This window comes from Drosophila miranda, chromosome XL (assembly GCF_003369915.1).
Source record: "Drosophila miranda strain MSH22 chromosome XL, D.miranda_PacBio2.1, whole genome shotgun sequence".
Classification (NCBI taxonomy): Eukaryota; Metazoa; Arthropoda; class Insecta; order Diptera; family Drosophilidae; genus Drosophila; species Drosophila miranda.
The window spans coordinates 14912520-14931651 of NC_046673.1; the positions used below are offsets into that span (position 1 = coordinate 14912520).

Here is a 19132-nt window from a genome sequence, read left to right on the forward strand (position 1 = left end):
ACACACTCGCGTTGCCTGAGTGCTGCCTGATTATTTGCTTATTCTTATCCAGGGCTCATACATACATTCTTATACGTCTTTTTTTTGCACTTCCCCTTGGCATTAAATAACAAGCGTTTTTTGCGCTTGAAAAACTTTTGTAGCCTTGGTTCTTGCGTGGCCCCATAAATTATGCTACACTTTATTATTTTGTAAAATGCCAGCCAGACAAGAAGAACAGAACAGGGCAGAAGAGAGGTGAAGAGAAGAGAAGAACGAACCCCTGAGCCCCCCAAAACGAGCAGCAAAAAATGGCAGAAATTTTTCCTTTAATGGCGGGGAAAAAGTTAATGCCCCAAACATAGATCCCAGACTCGTAACCGGACGCCGGCAAAGACCTTTTTTGCTCCACTTTGCTGCTGCTTCTGGCACTGCTGCTGCTGCTGCTGCTGTTGTGTGTCAACATGGCGGCCGCAAAAAATTGGTTAGCCACAAGGGTTACACAGTGTATCCGTGTCCGTGTGTGGGTGTGGCTGTGGCTGTGTGCTTGTACTTGTGTCCCCTTCTGTTAATTGATAATGCCCAAGCCAGAAGCTTGTAATGGTCAAGGCCATAACAAAGTGTAAATTGGTAGTGTTGGAAAAGGGAGTAAAGTATGCTGGAGATTCATTCCCAAATGCAGCTCTAGGGATTGCCATCTTATGTGCAGCTATCTAATACAATAGACATCGACACACAAGCCCTATTTCAGGTAGAATATTGTACTTCCTCAAGTGGGGTTCCTCCTTCTCCTAGCTTTCATACTTGAAAAATATATCTATCTGATGCTCCATCTATTAATCTCTGGGCCATGGCACAGATGCAAATTCGTGTACCATCAAATACGTATCTTTAGAGGCAAAGTCAAGTGCCAAAACTATTTGGAAGCAGGCACACACAGTCTGGCCGACCGGGCAATAAACAATAAGGAAAGGACTAAATCAGCATTAGAACGGGGCCTCAGAGGATGGCTTTGCGGACCCTGGCACACATCTGCTCCCGCCCTATATACATACAAGTACATACGTACAATTACCCGCACATACGCCCTGTGTAACCCAAATATGTACTGTATTTCTTTTCTGCCGGTGTATTTATTGTTTTTGTGTGGTTGCTTGTCATGGCCTGGTTCTTGGCTTTTCCTTTGTTGTCATTACTATTGATTCCCATTCACTTTTTCTATTCCTAAGGCCCTATTGCTTCATCGCCTTTCTTTCTACCTGCTGGGGTTTTTCTTTTCTTTCGTTTTTTGGTTATTGTATACCTTGGCACATCCTGCGCTAAATATATATTTGAAAAGGAAATTGATTTGCGGTCAAAAGCGTTCGCCTCGCGACATTTCCCGTTTCCCTGTTCCCAGGGAACCCAGCTTGTCTTCGACCTTTTGGCCCTCGTTTGATTGTTGCCTTTTTGACTTTACTCTCCTGTCGTTTGGGCTGTTGGTGCTGCTGGATGGCAGCGTGTCCCACATCAATCCATCGGCGCCATCTCTTCTCATCGCCATCTGCCTTTTCACTGCACTGCTGTGCGCGAGGGCCAAAAACTTTTGTTACGGTTCAACGCCGTTGACCCTCTTCTGTGTTCGGTCTTCTGTCTTCCCGTCTAGCTCTTGTGCTCTCTTTTGGCCATCTCCTGATGCCGCCTTTGTCACGCTTCTTTTGTACCAGCCAGGGAGAAACATAAATTGCTAGCTAATTGCAAGTGGCTCCTTGGCCAAGCAGAAGTACGTACATACATATGTACGTACACGAGAGGAAAACACAAAGATGAAACGAGAGAGCAAAGGCATGGAGAGGGAGAAATATAGCAAGAGAAAGTCACAGAACAAGCGACTAACAAGTATCAACGCTTTGGTCGATATTCCGACTAGAAGATACCGGCTATTCCGATAAATTTGTGGCACATCCAGAAGATATTATCCCTCAGGCCTCTCTTCATGATTAGCCGATCGCAAACGAATCTTCGTCTATCGGTAGATCTTATCCATATAACAAAAACTCTATATCTTTCTTGCTACAAGCTTTCTGGACTATTCAAAGATAGATTTACGTCCAAGTCTGTCAAAAAAAATCTGTAATATTTAGTCCATGAACAGGACACACTTCCAAAAACGTAATATACCCTTTTAGTACCCTCCTCGTACCGGTTATAAAAAGGAAAAACGAAAAAACGACTAAAAAAAAAATAACAACAAAATAGTGGCAATGCCAGGATCTTATTTTCCCCACTGACTCCCACACTCCTTGCACAGCTTTCACCCCCCTACCGCACACACATCGGTATACCCATGGAGTAGGGAGGGAGGGAGGGTTTGGCTCTGTTTGCTGCCTTTTGTCCGCGTAATTGGTCGAAAAGAAAAATTCCGAGGGCAAAACAAGGCAAAAGATTGTGAAAAGAACGGATAAACGATGGACAGTTGCCATGGCAGGGTGATTCTTCACATTCTAAGCCATCATTTTGGGTACAAATTTCAGGTTTTTGAGAGCACTAGACAAACATTGTTTATTTCTGGTGGGTGTATTTCAATTTAAAGCAGATTATAAATAATTTTTTACAAATTTAAGGTAACTATTAAGTATTTGAGTCTTTCTTCTTTCTTCTTTGGGTTTTTGAGCCCATTGCATAGCCATTTCAGAGCCATTGTTTTAATATTCCCACCAACCAATTAATCAGACAACTAACCCATTGCTGTGCCTCTGTAACCTCTGATCTGCCTCCTCTTTCAGTTGTGGTTGCCAACCAACAGATGCGCTCGACCACCAACTTGCTGATTATCAACCTGGCCGTCTCGGACATCCTATTCGTCATCTTCTGCGTGCCGTTCACGGCCACCGACTACGTGCTGCCCGAGTGGCCGTTTGGTAATATGTGGTGCAAGTTTGTCCAGTACATGATTGTGGTTACGTGCCACTGCAGGTATGGTACTCCCTTATAGCCCTTAAAGCCCTTATAGCCCCATACCTGACTATGTCTAACCCATTGTTACCATTGCAGTGTTTACACGCTGGTGCTGATGTCCTTTGATCGCTTCCTGGCCGTTGTACATCCAGTGACGAGCATGTCGCTGCGCACCGAGCGAAATGCCACGCTGTAAGTTCCCATCCGCCATCTATCTACTCTCCGCATCCTCCGCCATCTCATACTCCTCCTCTGTACGGTCCACCTTCGCGTACTCCAGCCATATCATCTAGAGTAATTGCATCAATTTGTTGTGGCCTCGTAATTAGCTTGCTTCGCCCACATTCCAGCGCTGCTCCCTGCTCAATACTCCCTGGTCCATATGCTTGATGTGCCTTGGCCTCTAACCTTTGCGACAGTACATGCCTGCCTCTGCCCCATTGTCATTCATTGTTACATGAATATGGCCCCATAGGCAGTGGCTTTAATCGCTCAACTGTGTCACATACACCTGCCATTTTTAAAAGGCATAATGCTCAGACCTTTAACATTCAACCTTCACCATCTGCTGGAAGGAGCCTGATGGTCATAAAGCAATATGCTTATTGGCAGGTTCTTTCTTGCAGTCCATCATCCCCTCCTCACAATATTCCTTCTCTCTCAACTACTGAATACTTGGGATGTATTTCTCTATCTCTAAGAGGAACTCTCTTTAGAATTATAGGTGATATACTGGCCGTGTTCTCTCTCATTTATTGATATCCTATCCTAAACTCTTACCTTGTTCTATACTGTTCTCTTCTGCTCCTCTTTAGAGCCATCATGTGTGCCTGGATAACGATTGTGACAACAGCGATTCCCGTCGCTCTATCGCACTCGGTGCGCATCTATCAGTATCGTGGCAACGCCGGCACTGCCTGCGTCTTCTCCACTGAGGAGGAGGTCTGGAGTCTGGTTGGCTTCCAGGTAAGTGAACTTCCATCCTAATGAAATGGAACCTCTCTATCCCCTTTTTCGTGGGTGGTGTCTAGAGGGATACCCATCCAGGCGAGGAGGCTTGAGTGAAATTGAAGGAGATCGCTTATTGTTGAAATCAAGTCATATTTTCCAGTCCTTGCCCGGCAAGACTGCAATATATTTGCTACTTAACTCACAGCTACACCACCTTCCACTTTCCACTAGGAGCGACAGCTTGTCAGGGCGTGTGACATACTATCAGCACAACCAAAGAACCAGGGCACATGGCTGAGCATGCCTTCAGTTCGTCGGTACAGTGGAGTCGGAGCTGTAGAAAATTGAGCCCCAAGGAAAAAAGAAGCTCTCTTTCGCACAAAAAGATACAAAATATCTCTCTATCATATCAAAATTTGTTGAGCTGTTGTCTAATATTTTACTCATACATATCTGCGCGTGCAAAGCGAGTGAGCCGGGGGTTGGCTTAAAATTTGCCAGAAGGAATTTGCCTCATTTGGCAAAGCCGATAAGGTTTTCGCCTTCCTCATATCTGTGCTCACAGTGCACTCTAGTTGGAGTATTTCTGGCAAAAATATGCCATCCCCTCAATCAGGTGTCCCCTCCGTGATGTGTGTGTGTGTAGGTCCCTGGCCAGACAATGGCCCAGAATGCTCAAGTAGATATGGCCACACTGGAGCGACAGAGGGAGAGAGAGGGCGTTCAGAGTCGTATTTTGCAATTATTTGGCCCAGCTATTGGGGGATTCGTTTTGGGGGGATGGATCCAAGTACGATTTCATCATCATTATGCCAGACCCTGCCAGACCCACACACGCATAGATCAGCGTTATCCGAAATGGTTTTTCCGTTTGGCTGATTTGGTCATATTTTTTTGTTGGTTGCTGGGCGGGGGGTTTCATTTCAGTTTGCTATGTTTATTACTCGAACTTGTATCTATTAATCAATTCAGCACTCTCTTAGTCCCGCTCTCCTTAAAACCCCTCCATACTTCGCCCCTTCAAGGGTGCGCCCCTGTGCTTTTCTGGCTTGGCTGGCGTGTCAGCGTCAGCGTGTCAGAGCAATTTCATGCCGGAAGGATGTTACACAGGAAGCCGCAGTTGTTGGGGAGCAGCACCGAGAGCCCAGAGTGAGGGCGATGAATGGGCTTTGTCGTCTATTCCCATTCACAGACCGACTGACTGGATGTCGGACTGTGCCACGAGGCGGCTGATTCACTGACTCCCCAACCGACTGGCAGCTCAGCTGCTCCTCACTCCGCTCCTCCTTCAGCTAATATGCACTCGTCAAGCTCCTGTTTGGTGGCCGTTGACACTCGTCCTAATGTCACCAACCAACCATCTACCTGGCACAGCAAATTGCACAGTTTGCTCCGACTCATTTTCCTGGCACTGTCACGAATACCGGGTACGGTTACAGTTACGGATAAGGATACCCCCCTCTGACTGTGCATATAGATCGCTACCTTTTGATGTTATATAGAGAAATTCATCGGGGCGATTAGAGAGTCGAAAGTGCAATTGCAAATGACCGCCGCTTTTGGTTCGAATTAGATATTTTTCCCCCCTCTCATTGTCAGGGTCAAGGCGAAATCTCTCTCTCTCTATTTCTGGCTGTGTGTGTATCTGTGTGTGGAGGTTTGTTTGTTTATGTGTGCGTGTTGCTGGCTCAGACCTTGTCTGGCAATAAAATAGAAATGGATCAAACTTGTGCGAGACATCCACACAGTACGAAAAGTAAAAGCGGAAAGGAACAACGAACAACGAAACTAACGACCAAATTGTTGTCATCGTAAAGGACCTATAAAAATAGAACAAATAGGACTTTGGAGGGAGGGGAAAGGCGAATATGAATGGCAGCAAAACGGAGAACACGAAATGGGAATAGGTCATGGAAAGGCGGGGGCAACAAAAGTGTTTATCTTTCTGCAACTCTGACGAAAAAAACAAAATTGAGGGCTTGACCCCCCCAAAAGTTGGCCAAAGACGAACTTTTGAAGTGTCAATCTCTGAATCTTGAATTGATTGAAGCGAAATCTTTTGAAAAAGTTACGATTTACATTTTTATTTTAAAATTTTATGTCCAATCAAATTGAAAGTAGAATAAACTATCTACAAAACGGCTGGGACAAGTTTTGATTCAAAAGTTGCGAGTAATTACTAGAGTCAATACAATTTAAGAATTTAAGCAGCAGACTATATCTGTTCACTATGATATGCAAAGGGTCTTCAAAAAGTTTCACAATACTAAAGTTATATATATGTTTCGACGGAAAATCAAATATCAGTTGGTTGCCGCATTACTCACACGAAAAACCAGCCGATCTGGGTCGTCTTTCGAGCGCCCTCTTGTGGCTAGAGCCTGGAGCCACTTTTAAAAGCCACCCTACCAAAGAAAAGTGTGGCCGTTACTCCTCTCACTTTGTATATTGTCTTTGGTTTTACAGCTCTCGGTTACCTTGTTAGATTGATTCACACATTCGCCCAGCATTAGTTGCGAATAGTTGCTCCTTGGACTCCTAGTCCTCCTTGTCACACCGTAAACGGAGTCTAAAGCTCTGACCCTCTAAGGCTTCGTACTTTTCTGGGATCTGGGCCTGCTTGATCGGCCTCTGTCTGTTAGTCTGTTTCTCCTTCAGTTTTTCCCTTTTTCTTTTAATGTCTCATTTGGGTATAGCGCACACACACACCCATGGAGGAGGAGCTCGTGGCAAGTTGATTAATTTCGCAGAGTGCCTGCGGAGGCGCCGCAGTAGCGTTTATGGAAGAAATCCCAGGCGCAATTTCTGGGGCTATGCTAAAATATAAGGAAGTTATGAGTACGAGAGCTGCCCCCTGCCATAACCATTTATCATATGGCACACACTTTAGTTTATGTCTTTTTATTGGGACTCGCATAAAGTTTAAAAGCCGCACAGACAAAAAAACAAAAAAAAAAAAAAAAGTTTCTTTTCAAAGTTTGGTAACTTTTATTTACTGGCCCCATACCCGGGCCCCCCCCGTTTTGCGATTGTGTTGTAAAATTTCATAGCGTGTATCTATCGCTTCAAGTGGTATCTGCGTATCTGTAGAGGCTCATCTTTGTATCTCTGTCTATGCCGTAAGTGGCCGGCCATGAAATGAAGTTTTATGCACAACTTGTCAAAGTTTATGGGCTCCTCAACTCCTCAACATCCATCAGATGTGAACAGATATATCCATCCTCCTTGTCTCGGTCCATTGACACTCCAAGTGTCTGGAGTTCTACTAAAAGAAAAACAATTTGGAAATGTTTGCTAATGATTTTCTCCGGCAATGACTTTCTCTTTTGTTTTGTTTTCAAATGACGATTTAACTGAGCGCAACTGAGATCGTTTCGGATGCAAAGTTTTCCACTTTAAAAGTTTAAAGAGCTGACGAAATAGATTGATAAAGTATGGAGTTAAGATGGCAGATTGCACTAAGTAATACCCACATTCAGGAAGTCCTTTTGGGTTCCACCCAGATACAAGATCATGACCTTGTCTCGCATCATTCAGCCACACAGAAGATCCAATGACAATGCCCAACAATTGAGAGGCCCCAGAGGCCAATCAGCGCCACATAAGCTGTCACAGCAATCAGCTTTCCACACTTATCGCCGCTCGACCAGCGAACAATATGAAACCGCAGGATAACAGAGCTAACGGCAGGGACACAGAATGTTTAATCACGCGTTGGTGGATGTGGAGGGAGGGGGGGCATAAATCCCATTGTCTTGGATATTAATGTGTCGTAAATTGCAGCATTTGCGGGGCTGCGTCAGCGACAGATGCGAAGCCTCCCCCCCCCGGCCAGATATCATTAACATTATTGTCCCGACCTGACTGGCATTACAAACAATTTCCTTTGCAATTTACACTTTAATTAATGCATCAGTAACATCAGCCCCCAAAAAAGCAGCAACAACTGACTGACGGAAGCAGTAAGAATCGTGGGGCATCATTAAACCCAGACCGGTATCCAGATCCGGGCTCCAAGCCAGATGTGTCAGTGGGGATTATGTCAGTCCTCGGAATGGCCTTGTTGTCGTTGTCGATAACAAACGACATGTTCATTGGCCATGGCCAACAAAGTGATTTCGATTCCATAGCTGTCAGGCATTACCTCTGCTCCGTCCGCCCCTCCGTCTGCCGTCCTCTCTGAATATGAATGAATGCGTCCGTATCCCGAGAAGGACTCGGATCCACACAAGGTGATGGTGTGGAGTGTGGCAGCGTGGCAGCGATTATTAACAATTGCGGCATGCGCGATTTCATCTGTCCCCCCAGCCCCCAGCCCCATCTCCGACTCAGACTCAGACTCCTTTTTGCTGTTTCTGTTTCTGCTGTTCTGCTGTTCGTTTTCCGTTTCATTACCTACCACCTCCGGACGCTCCTGCGGCTCCTGCACCGAATTCGGTTTCATTTCGTGGATATATATTTTATTTTCGACTTGCACCTTTGTGCATATTCTCCGGGGGTAGAGTGTGTTTTATTGTATTCATTGGCTGGCCCCTTAAATCATTCACACTCGGCTGAAAGCAGTCGAACCATCGGCCCGGCCCGGCCCAGCCACCACTTGAAAACTTGAGGCGCCTCCAAATGAATTTAATGCCGCGCGGTTAAGCCCCCCGGATCAGCGTAGCTCATCCGAGAGAAGCCGCGATGCCTGCAGCTGCCGATTGGATATCGTTCACGGCTGCACAGAACTGAACCGAACCGTGGCCAATTTTAAATACCAACGCTCTTGGCCACTATTTGGGGCATGAAAAAGTTAAGTAAGGCTTAAAATTGGATAAAGTTCGGCCCTGGTAACCGGGCTATCCCGTTTCTTAAGCGATTTTCTGATACATAGTTTCTTTATCTCTGTTTCATGTCCCATACTCATTTGATTCATTGATTTATGGCCACTTCAAAACCTGATTCACAGTCAATTTATTGCTTAAACGTAAGAGTATTCAACTCATTGCTGATTAACAACCGTATCGTTAAAGATCCATTAAGGATTCACTGCCGATCGTAACAGAGTTATTATACTTTTATGCGGGATTCATAACGATTCATTGCCCGATTCATTGATTCACAGACAACTCGTGTGCGCCATTAACTGTCTGAATTGATATCCGTTGAAATTTCCTTCAACATTATTGGATTCCTCCATTCAACACATCCATTCACTGACAGTCCAGCATACTCGTAGTTTTTTTGTTGTAGTTTTTTTTTTTGGCCAGTTTTTCACGCCCCACTATACAAATATACAGACATGTATCTTACTTCTTTTTTGTTTGTGTCTGTTGCAACGACGGCTAAGCGTTGCCAGCTGGTGGCAGGGATTGGCAGGGATTGGCAGGGAGGGGCAGGGAGTGGCCGGGCGAGTGGAAATGTGTCTGGTACTCATTTCTGGTATCTGGGCAGCATTACGGGTCAGCGCTTTTGACAATTCCCAATGCAAAAACAAAAGCCGCTGACAGGACGGCAGATGGTAGTCGGCAAGAACCTTCGACCAGAAACAGACACGAACAAAAAACGCAAAAAAAATATATGTATATGAACAGCCGAACAAAAACCCACAAAACGGACATTTCTCAAGGAACAAAAAACCAAACAAAATGATAAATACGAGAGCTTGATGAATATGAATATTTGCAATGAATTTTCTACAGGCAGCGTCAGGACTGGTTCAAATTTACATATATTTATGGGTCGTGGGAGGTCCAAAAAAGTTCTCAAACAAAACATACTCTAGTGCCTGGGCAATATCATTAGACTATGATAAAAACTAGTTACTATCATTTCAAACATTTAAGTCAATCAAATGCGGACTATAATCTGCAAAGAATCATACCTAATCGACCATTAAACGGATATCCAACGGCGTCCGAATTAGTAATAAATACATTTAAATGAAAAGCAATTGCCAGCACATTCATCCTTAAGGACCAGCCATCCACCAATGGCCGAAGTCAGCGCTAGCTCGACTCCTACCACAAATCTCTTTAACCTCTTGAACACAAGAATTTACCCCAACCCATCCCATCCCATCCTATCCCTTGGTCCATCTGTTGACCATGAAAATGTGGCCAACATTTATGCCCAGGAGCAGCCCTAATTGTGTTCATTGAGTGGCTGGGCAGAAAACTTTGACCATTGTTGACCGCATTTCGGCTGTGTGCCACAATGCAATTAAAACTAATGCCAAATCTGTGTCGAGTTCCAGGAAGACCAGTATGACTTTGCCTTTTCCCACACAGCCAGCCAACTATTTACTACTCCGCTGTCGTTGCAGGTCTCCTTCTTCTTATCATCGTATGTGGCACCCTTGACGCTGATTTGCTTCCTCTACATGGGAATGTTGGCGCGTCTGTGGAAGAGTGCTCCAGGCTGCAAGCCATCCGCCGAGTCACGGTGAGTACACTCTGCCCCCGCAAAGAAAACCACAAACAGAAATACCATCTACACGGACATCATCAGACAAGACGGAGGGGCACCTGCGACCACGGCTGCGGACCATGATGAATGCCTTTCTATTAGGCTGGGAGGTGGAGGCTCTCGTGAGCTTTTGCCTCATACATTTTTAAGCGCCCTGCACTGTGGGGTCAACGGAACGGTAAGCCGGCTCCGCATGAGCGATACTTCCCCAGAGAAGACAGCGGCCAAATGGAGGAATGAGTGCCCAACTCCATGTAATAAATATGAGTACAATAGAAAAACGCAAAAGGAAAAGCATTGAGGCTGAGGGCAAGGCCGTGGTGCTTCCGTGAAAATATTTGATGTTTATTTTGAGAAAATTATTGTCAAATTAATTCTAAATATTAAAGATGTTTGCTCAGTGATCATAGACCAAAAAAGCACACCATCGGGGTCACCAAAATTCCGAATAATTTAAAGCCACGCAAAACAATGACTCAAATAGTTAGTTTTACAAACAAATGGAAAGGTTATCATTCGACAATAGGTATATTCGTTGTTGTCAAATGAATTCTAAATATTAAAGATGTTTGCTCAGTGATCACAGACCAAAAAAGACCCCATCGGGGTCACCAAAATTCCGAATAAATTAAAGCCACGCGAAACAGTGACTCAAATAGTTAGTTCTACAAGCAAATGGAAAGGTTATCATTCGACAATAGGTATATGCGAATTTTTAAAGAATGAATACTGATGCAAGACTTTGTGGAGAAATTAAACATTGCCACAAATGCATGCAACGTGATCAATTTCCAGCGAAACTTTATTCAATTCCCCAACTAGTAGTTCAAGCTGAAAACTTCAGTTGGACACGAACTGGACAAGACCATGGCCGCAACTTGGCAAATACTTTGCAAAGTTTGTTTTTATCATAAATAAAATAATGTTAAGTGACGGCCAAACAGAAAAGTTCCAGCATAAAACAATAACTTAATTATTTAACAGAGAGACCAGCAAGAAGTCACGTACAGTGTGAAGAAAAAGCTTATTCAAATTCAAGAGAAAATTGCAGGAGTCATATCAAATAAAGAGATTTTTCTGAGCCCAAATGGAAGCTACAAAACGGAAAATTCATAAATCATAGAGCAGCATGCAATGTGAAATGCCATAATTTATAACCAATATCTGTGTATCTTCACCCTTCTATCGATTAACTCTATTGCCTCTTGTCCACTTGCAGCAAGGGCAAGCGACGCGTCACACGAATGGTAGTTGTTGTCGTATTGGCATTCGCCATTTGCTGGCTTCCCATCCATGTAAGTACTCAAGCACCCATTCAGATTCACACATTTGCACACCATATAGCTTTATTCCAATACATATTGTAGATCGGTTCTGATCGAAGACGATAAATACTTTAAAAAAGAGTTTATGTCAGAGTTCTATAGATGCCACTGCCTTGTACATAGTCTTTCGTGTAAACAACATACCAATAAACAACGCACAATCATCGCAATTTTCCAGCAAAACAGTAGGGAGCGAAAATTATGAACAAACTGATTAATGTCAATTCTGTTCGGTAGGCTCTGTTCGAATTCGATTGACAGGTGGCCTTGAACTGATAATTGGAGGATGTACTAGCAAATGTCTGTAGATGTTCAGCGAATACGATTCCCCGTGGGCAGATCTGTTAACCACTGATAAATAGGCGGTATGGAAGGGGGCTAGTACGAGTATATCCGCCTCCATGTTCCCATGAAACTTACCTTTTTGTAACACAAATAAGAGAAATATAGAATCTTGTTGAATTTTAGCACTTTAAGCTCTTTATTAGATGCGAAGCACTTGAGTTTTTGAGCAGCAACAGCTGCTGGCAAACAGTAACCAAGATACTCGGATAGTTGCGATAAATTGACATTTGTGATTCAGCCCCTGCCCATCCCAGCATCCTCGAGAACAATTTATTTGCTGAAATGTTTAATAAGCCAGGGCCAAAGCTGGCGGCAGCTGTTGTTGGCTGATGGCTGCTGGCAGCATCTCCTTTAACAGACATTCAAAGCATTCAAAGTGTTTGCACAAAATCAATGTGCTCACAAATTACAAATGAAATTACAATTACATAAACACACACACAATCCGAGAGACACAAATTGCATTTATCAACGCCGTGACAGCATATGGCCTGTGACTAAATACTGATTACTTCCTTTTGTGCATGTCTTTAAAAAACAAAAGGTCATACTGGTCCTGAAGGCACTCAATCTGTACGGCGGCAGTCACTTGTCGGTAATCATCCAGATCATATCGCATGTGGTGGCCTATACCAACTCCTGCATCAATCCGATACTCTATGCCTTTCTCTCCGACAACTTCCGCAAGGCATTCCGCAAGGTGAGAGAGCATGACTATTGATTCTTAATGATTGATTAAACATAAACATGTATTTTTCCTTTGCTCCTCTTCAAGGTGGTCTGGTGCTGTAGCCCACCGCCGCTTTTGACCAATCCACAGGTGACAAAGACCACGCGCACTGCAACCGGCAACGGAACGTCCAATATTGAAATGCTCTAAGCGGGTAAGTGTTTAACAAAAGCTAACTACATTTTGTTGGACAAATAATAACAGTCGTGCTCCAAATTTTAATTTGTATAAAAGCCGTACACCATCTACGTAAAAGTTTTTTCATATACTCGTACCATAAACTTTTGTATTTTAGTTGCATAATTGTTTTTGTCACAGTTTCTGCAACAGTTAATCCATGAATAATGGCATTAAAGTCCCAAAGTGCCTTTGGGAAAATTCGTAATATATGTACATAGTTAAGGCATTAAGAGAAATTTTTGTATTTGCATCTAAGTGTATTTTGCTCTACTCCATTTTGCAGCTCTGAAGAATGAAATGCATTGATGGTCGATGAGGAGAGATGGATGGGTCAACCGAAGAAATGGAAATTTGAATTTAAATTTAACAAAAATACAAATTAATAAGAAATACAACTTTTTTCTGAGAACACGGCGCACTATAGTTAACTATAAATATACATACATATGTGTGTATGTATATTAACCGATTTATGTCCAAGAGGAGAATATAATTGTCCTTGTTATTTACTTACTTACAGTCTTAAATAGTGATTAATTTTCCAGATTTTTCAACATGAGTTCTGTGAATATGTTCTTAAGGTTTGATCAGTTCTAATTGGTTGCCAAGTTGTGTGTGTTTCAAAAATTGATAATATTAATTGTATCATTAATTAAGATGCTGTGTACAATTTTTTGAACTTTTAGAGAAATAAGCAAGAAATAAAATAAACAATGCTAGGATATTAAGCAAAAAGAAAATATTTGATAACAAGAAACTTACAATTCAATTGTTCGAAATGAAATTTACACAAAAAATGAGGAGAGTTTCAATTTGCAGAAAAATTGATGCTCGATGATTAATGGTGGGGCAAAGAGGAGATGACAAAACCAAATAAATGTAAGTGCAGGGCCATGTTAATGGAAAATTCCTGTAACCAAATGTAAATCGTTGGTTTTGTATGAGTGTCGTTTAGCCATTAAGCGTTTAATAGCGGAAATTTATAATTAACAAAACTCCACTCACAACATTACAACATATATGAAATGTTATGACCAGAGGAGGACCGGAGATGGATACAGATTTACTCGAATGGCAGTTGAAATTTATATTAAACCCAACACTTTCGACACCTAATTGTTTTTTTATTATGTTTGGTATACAATTACAACATATTACATTTATAAAGTAGCACAAAAATTACTGAAATTACTCGTAATTAAGATGAAACCTATATGGATACTTAGATAATACCTGCATACATACATATACTATGTGTATCGTGCATGAATTGTTTGAGCAATGCATTAAACGAGTAGATACTCGTACAAGTCCTAATTGAATTTCTAATACTCTCAGAGCTCAATTGCATATGAAACGCATAAATGAATGTGTGTATAATCCTTTCATCAAATCTCTTTATGCTAATTAAATCGTTCATCCGTGGAAACCCCTACCGGGGATTACCATTCAATTTCATAATAAAACGTTTAATGCGAATTTCACTCGCCAATTGAGTGGAGAACAGGGCATATGAGGCTTAAGTTCATGGATATGTTATGCTTAAAGACCTAAAACGACACCAATTGGTGTTGCATTAATAAAGAACTCATTGGGGAACGTCTCACAGATATTTCGAGTACCCAAAGAGTACCCAGCCAGTCGATACCTTGCCCCCAAAAAGCTGGAAAAAAATATCTCATGACAGGCCATGACATGTTTGGCCATGTTTTTGTTACGCCATTAGTTAATCATGTAAATTATAGATTATTAATTGTATACAACAATATTTATACATATGTATGTACATGCGGGTATGTGTGTATGTATTTGACTATTAAATAAGCTAAATCGATGCAAAGGGAAAAGTGAATATAATTTTTTTGTTAAATTCTTAATTTATTTTGCGTTGCTTCGGCCTTGCCGAATTAAAAAATGTAACATAAGATGGATTGATGAATTCCAATAAGCACACTTATGTTATTTATGGGAAATTCGATGAACAGCAACTCGTGTATTTATTCATAGAGATATCTACCATATACTATAGCATGTATGCATGTGTGTCTGTTAAATGCATATACTGTATACATACTTGCATATATGTATATGTATGTATATATATGTCCTACTGCATTCCTAGCACAGTTGTGGAATTGAAAAATATTTGAATTTAGAACAAAAAAACGGAGCAAACCAAATTTTTGACTCAAATTTAAAACCAAAATTAACTCAATGAAAATGAATTAAAATATTATAGAACTTAAGCAAATAATTCAAAGGAGTGTTTTTCTTTTGTTTTTTTTTTTTGTGTCATTTATGTATTTATGTGCGTATGTGCCCGCTTGACTGTAGGGTATTTACTAGCCGCCTAGCCACACAAACAACAAAATATGTATGTATAACTAGAGAAAAAATAATACAGACAATGTCTTTATTATTTTCTTACGTTCTGCAAAACAAATAAAAATAAAAATAATTAGCTAATATAAGAAAAAGAAGATCAGCAAAAGATATTGTATTCGTATATGAATGTATATGTACAATAAAATTTGTTCATTGTGTTAAATAAAATTGATGGATCGGTGTACACTACTCGTCTCGGATCAGCTTGGGGCATCCTGATCCAGCATCTGTACTCTTTGAGGGTCTTTGGGGGTCGGAGAGTTTTCCATTTTAATGAATTTTGATGACTTTTTGTTGGTTCTAGCCATATTTGGGGAACATTTTGACTAATGTTCCAAGCAAAAAAGCATAAAATTGCATCCACCGAGTGGACTGGAGCCAGTCTGACTGGCTGATGGACCGATTGGGCCCTTGATCGATGGGCGCCGACGATGCGGGCCAAAACGATTATTATAACAAGTCGTTGAAAAAACACAGTTTCTGGAAAATGTAATTAACTCGAACGCCATATTCAAGATGAAGGAAAAGAGTTTGTATTTGTGGAATGGGAACAATAAATATATGGCAGGAACTTGCAGGATGGCGGCTTCAGTATTACCCTACAAGAATATGAATTCCATTCAGAGGATTCATAAATATAATATTGGTTTTAGCTGCAGATTAGTCGAACTGTGCGCTCTGACGCTTGGAACGACACTTGTCCAGGATAATGCCCAACACGCTGAAAAAACAGGATCTATATTTGAGCGATGAGGCATCGTCCCGCTTGAGCTGGGGCTCGTTTTCCTTGAAGCGTCCCCATTGCATGCCCTCCACCTTAAACTCGGCCTTGTACTTGGCCTGTCCGCGCTTTGCCAGCTTGCGGAAGGCTTTCTTCTGCTCGGCCCACACCAGACCCGCAGACTCCCCGCGCTTCACACGCTCCATTTCAGCTCTGCGAGCCGCCAGGTACTGCTCCTAAGGGGAGGACACGCGATAAGCAAACAAAATTCAGTGATCGAATGTACTGTACCTTCTCGAACTGCAGCTTCTCCTTGGGAGTCAGCCCCTGCCAGGCGTCGGCGGCTTTGTTTATCAATTCAAATGCATACATGCCATCATCGCCAAAGGCTTCACGAAAGTCGTGAATAAAGTTTAAGTGGGCGCTATTGCTAACCAAACTCAAAATATGGTTGCTGATGTCCGACATCGTCAATAAAAATATCACAAGCAAATAAATTGATCTAAAAAATTCGACTTGAATATCCGTAAATTTGGATGTTGATGTCAGCAGTTAGTACAATGGAATGAATGAGAATAGGAATAACAATAAGACACACAACGATTCGAAACAAACGGCCTCCTTTTTGTTGTTAAACGGATACTCGTCGTGTGGGACAGGTACATACATATGTATATCTAGAGAAACATATACCCGTACTCCTTTATGGCTCCCTTATGGCTAACATCCTGAAAACAGTCCCAGTGGCTCCACAAAGTATATTTCGACGCATATTCCGCTGTCTTTTGTCACATTTCCCACAATTTAATACCATAGATACCACCCAGAAAAGCGTAAAAGATCAAAACACTTTTCAATTAAATGTCATCTTAACACAAAGAAAAACATTCGAAAAATACAAATGTATGCATGCGAAATGCTCTTTTGCGGCATATGAAAAAATCTCATTATCTCGACATTACCCTACGCTGCCCCATCCATCCGGAACTCGTTAGATTTATAGTTTTTCGTAAACAAATTTCAATTTTTTGCATCCAAGCAGCAGGCATGCAATAAGGCCATCAGTCGCTCGGCTCACTGGTTCATTACCGGCATCAGCTCCAAAAAAATTGATGATCAACATTATCCTTAATGCAGTGTCACGCCAGTGGCAAGTGGCATACTCCATGCCCCCCACGAAGGGGTTGGTGGGAGGTGGCATGCAAATAAAAGTACGAGTGGCGGTGCAAATGCATATAAATTTCATATCCTCTGGTCACATATTTTTTTATAGCTTTCGTTCATTTTCATTGAAGTTTTGTGGCATGGAAGGGCAAAGATGCAAGTTGCAAAATATTTTATACCTCTCTTCATCTTTCACTCTTTCCCACTCCAGCCACATCTCTCGTTCCCACTATCTCTTCCCCTCTCGCTATCAAGTCATGGATTTTATTGAGTGAATTGTGCGGAGAGACCCCACGACCAAGGGACTAGGAACTGGGGACAATGGAGAGACAAGGGACAAGAGACAAAAGTTTGTCAATTGTTCAGTCACTTTGTCTCTTGACACTTTCAATGATGGCCATCTCCCCCCTCTTTATCTTCTTGCACCCACTGAGTGCTCGGAGTTTTCATTTAAATATCTTCGTTTATTCTATGAGAGCACGCGCAGCGTTTAATTGGAAAATCTGCAAAGCAAAATGGAATCAAATGGTTGGAGGTTCTTTATTGGTTTTCCATTTCTTGATCAGAATATAAGCACCCCAAATAAAGCCCATCAATGTAACGCTTCTGTTGAAACCATTCTCCTAATATTAACATTTAATACAAGTTCAGTGTATCCTGAAAAGAGTCTTTGTGGTTTTAGGAGGAGGTTGGCTTCGTTGATGGGTAAGAAGAACATAGATACCCAAGGTAGAACTCCGTAGCTCGGTAACAAAACAGAAGCGAATCACAAAAGAAAGAGCAAAAAAGCGAAGCCCATGGGCAGCACTGGCAGAAGGTGGCCAAGGCGCCAGCTATAGATTTGTGGCAAAACAGTGTGAACAGATGATGCAATAAATGAAAGCGGAAACATGCAAAGAAAAGCATAGAGTATTGTTTTAATCAAAGGAATTTTTAAATTTGGGCGCAAGCCCACAACCGAGACGAGGGATATCCGCGCACGACGAGGACGCAAGGAGTCCGCCCAGGAAGAAGGTATCGATGCGGATGTGACCACAGAGCTCGCTGCCCCTCTGCCGGACCCCACAACTTCGGTGAGGCGTGAGTTACGCAGTCTGCCGCGTAAGAACTACAAAGCAGACCCCGACGATGACGAGCCGCATCCGACGGTCAAGGACCCTTGTGCATAGGCACGGGCAAGGACCAAAAAGAGGGGCTGTTCCGGCCAGGGTTTCGTGCTTCTTGGACCCCAACGGCTGCTACTTCAGCAGTTAGGGATAGGTTTTGACTATTAACTATGATAATACCCTTAGCAGTCCTGCAGCTTGACCTGCTTTGACTTTGGATCCGGCTGGGCAAAGTAACATCACAGACTCTTTATCACTGGCTAGCCCGTTAGATATCATTGATAACGAGTATATTTAATTGTATATGCTATATGAAACGGCCATGGATGGTTGGATAAACGTTAGAAAGCGCTTTAGAAATCAAAACCAGAATATCCAGGCCTAGGCAAACCTTCTAGATTCTTCCAGCTTTCAAAACACACACACACACACACTTTGCAAAAAAACAAAAGATTCCAAAAGGAAGAGTCTGCTCCAAATGTCGCCACCAACCAGCCACTGGCAAAGTCAAGCAAGAACTGAGCCGCCGAGGAAATGAAGGTGTAAAAGGTACAAATGGGTGTATATGTGGGTAGAAGGAGCAGCCAGCAGCCAGCAGGCAGGTCTAGTGCTGCATAAATTGGGACAACATGTGTAAACAGTGACATTATTTAGCTAAGCAATTGTCGCTCTCTCTGTCTGTCTGTGTGTGGGCGCAACTTCTCTAAGAACAGTGGGTGTCACCAGATTCAATGAAAATACTGCAATACGAAGGCCAAAGGATAGCCATGACAGGCATATAGAATTGGGAAAATGAAGAGTAAATTGTTCCACTGTTCCTGAAGCGTGTGTGGGCGGCTGGTTATTGAAATTCGTGCAAATA

At 42.4% G+C, this 19132-nt stretch overlaps 2 protein-coding genes across 3 annotated transcripts in view; one reads left to right on the forward strand and one right to left on the reverse strand.

Annotated features, from left to right (window-relative positions):
* The window catches only part of LOC108165024 (allatostatin-A receptor), an 88169-nt gene extending 72706 nt beyond the window's left edge, over positions 1-15463 (forward strand). Inside the window, exons 3-10 of one of the 2 annotated variants that reach the window (XM_017301060.2) lie at positions 2745-2934; positions 3013-3108; positions 3732-3882; positions 10172-10290; positions 11534-11609; positions 12529-12684; positions 12760-12868; positions 13178-15463. In XM_017301060.2, the coding sequence (XP_017156549.1) occupies positions 2745-2934; positions 3013-3108; positions 3732-3882; positions 10172-10290; positions 11534-11609; positions 12529-12684; positions 12760-12864 (893 nt within the window). In that variant the 3' untranslated portion in view covers positions 12865-12868; positions 13178-15463. The other variant, XM_033394194.1, reaches the window with a different exon arrangement.
* Positions 15464-15796: 333 nt separating this feature from the next.
* Positions 15797-16556, reverse strand: LOC108151746. The gene is made up of 2 exons (XM_017280572.2): positions 16292-16556; positions 15797-16236 (listed from the first exon to the last, which is right to left on the reverse strand). Exons 1-2 carry the CDS (start codon positions 16466-16468, stop codon positions 15940-15942), a joined length of 474 nt encoding a protein of 157 aa, XP_017136061.1. The 5' UTR covers positions 16469-16556; the 3' UTR covers positions 15797-15939.
* Between the last annotated feature and the right edge of the window lie 2576 nt (positions 16557-19132).

What these genes read in the sequence shown, in the direction of transcription:
- LOC108151746 (XM_017280572.2), bottom strand. Translation starts at nt 16,468, where the DNA reads ATGTCGGACATCAGCAACCATATTTTGAGTTTGGTTAGCAATAGCGCC. An exon ending in AGAAGCTGCAGTTCGAGAAG is followed by an intron (nt 16,237 to 16,291) that starts GTACAGTACATT and finishes TCCTCCCCTTAG; the next exon opens with GAGCAGTACCTGGCGGCTCG.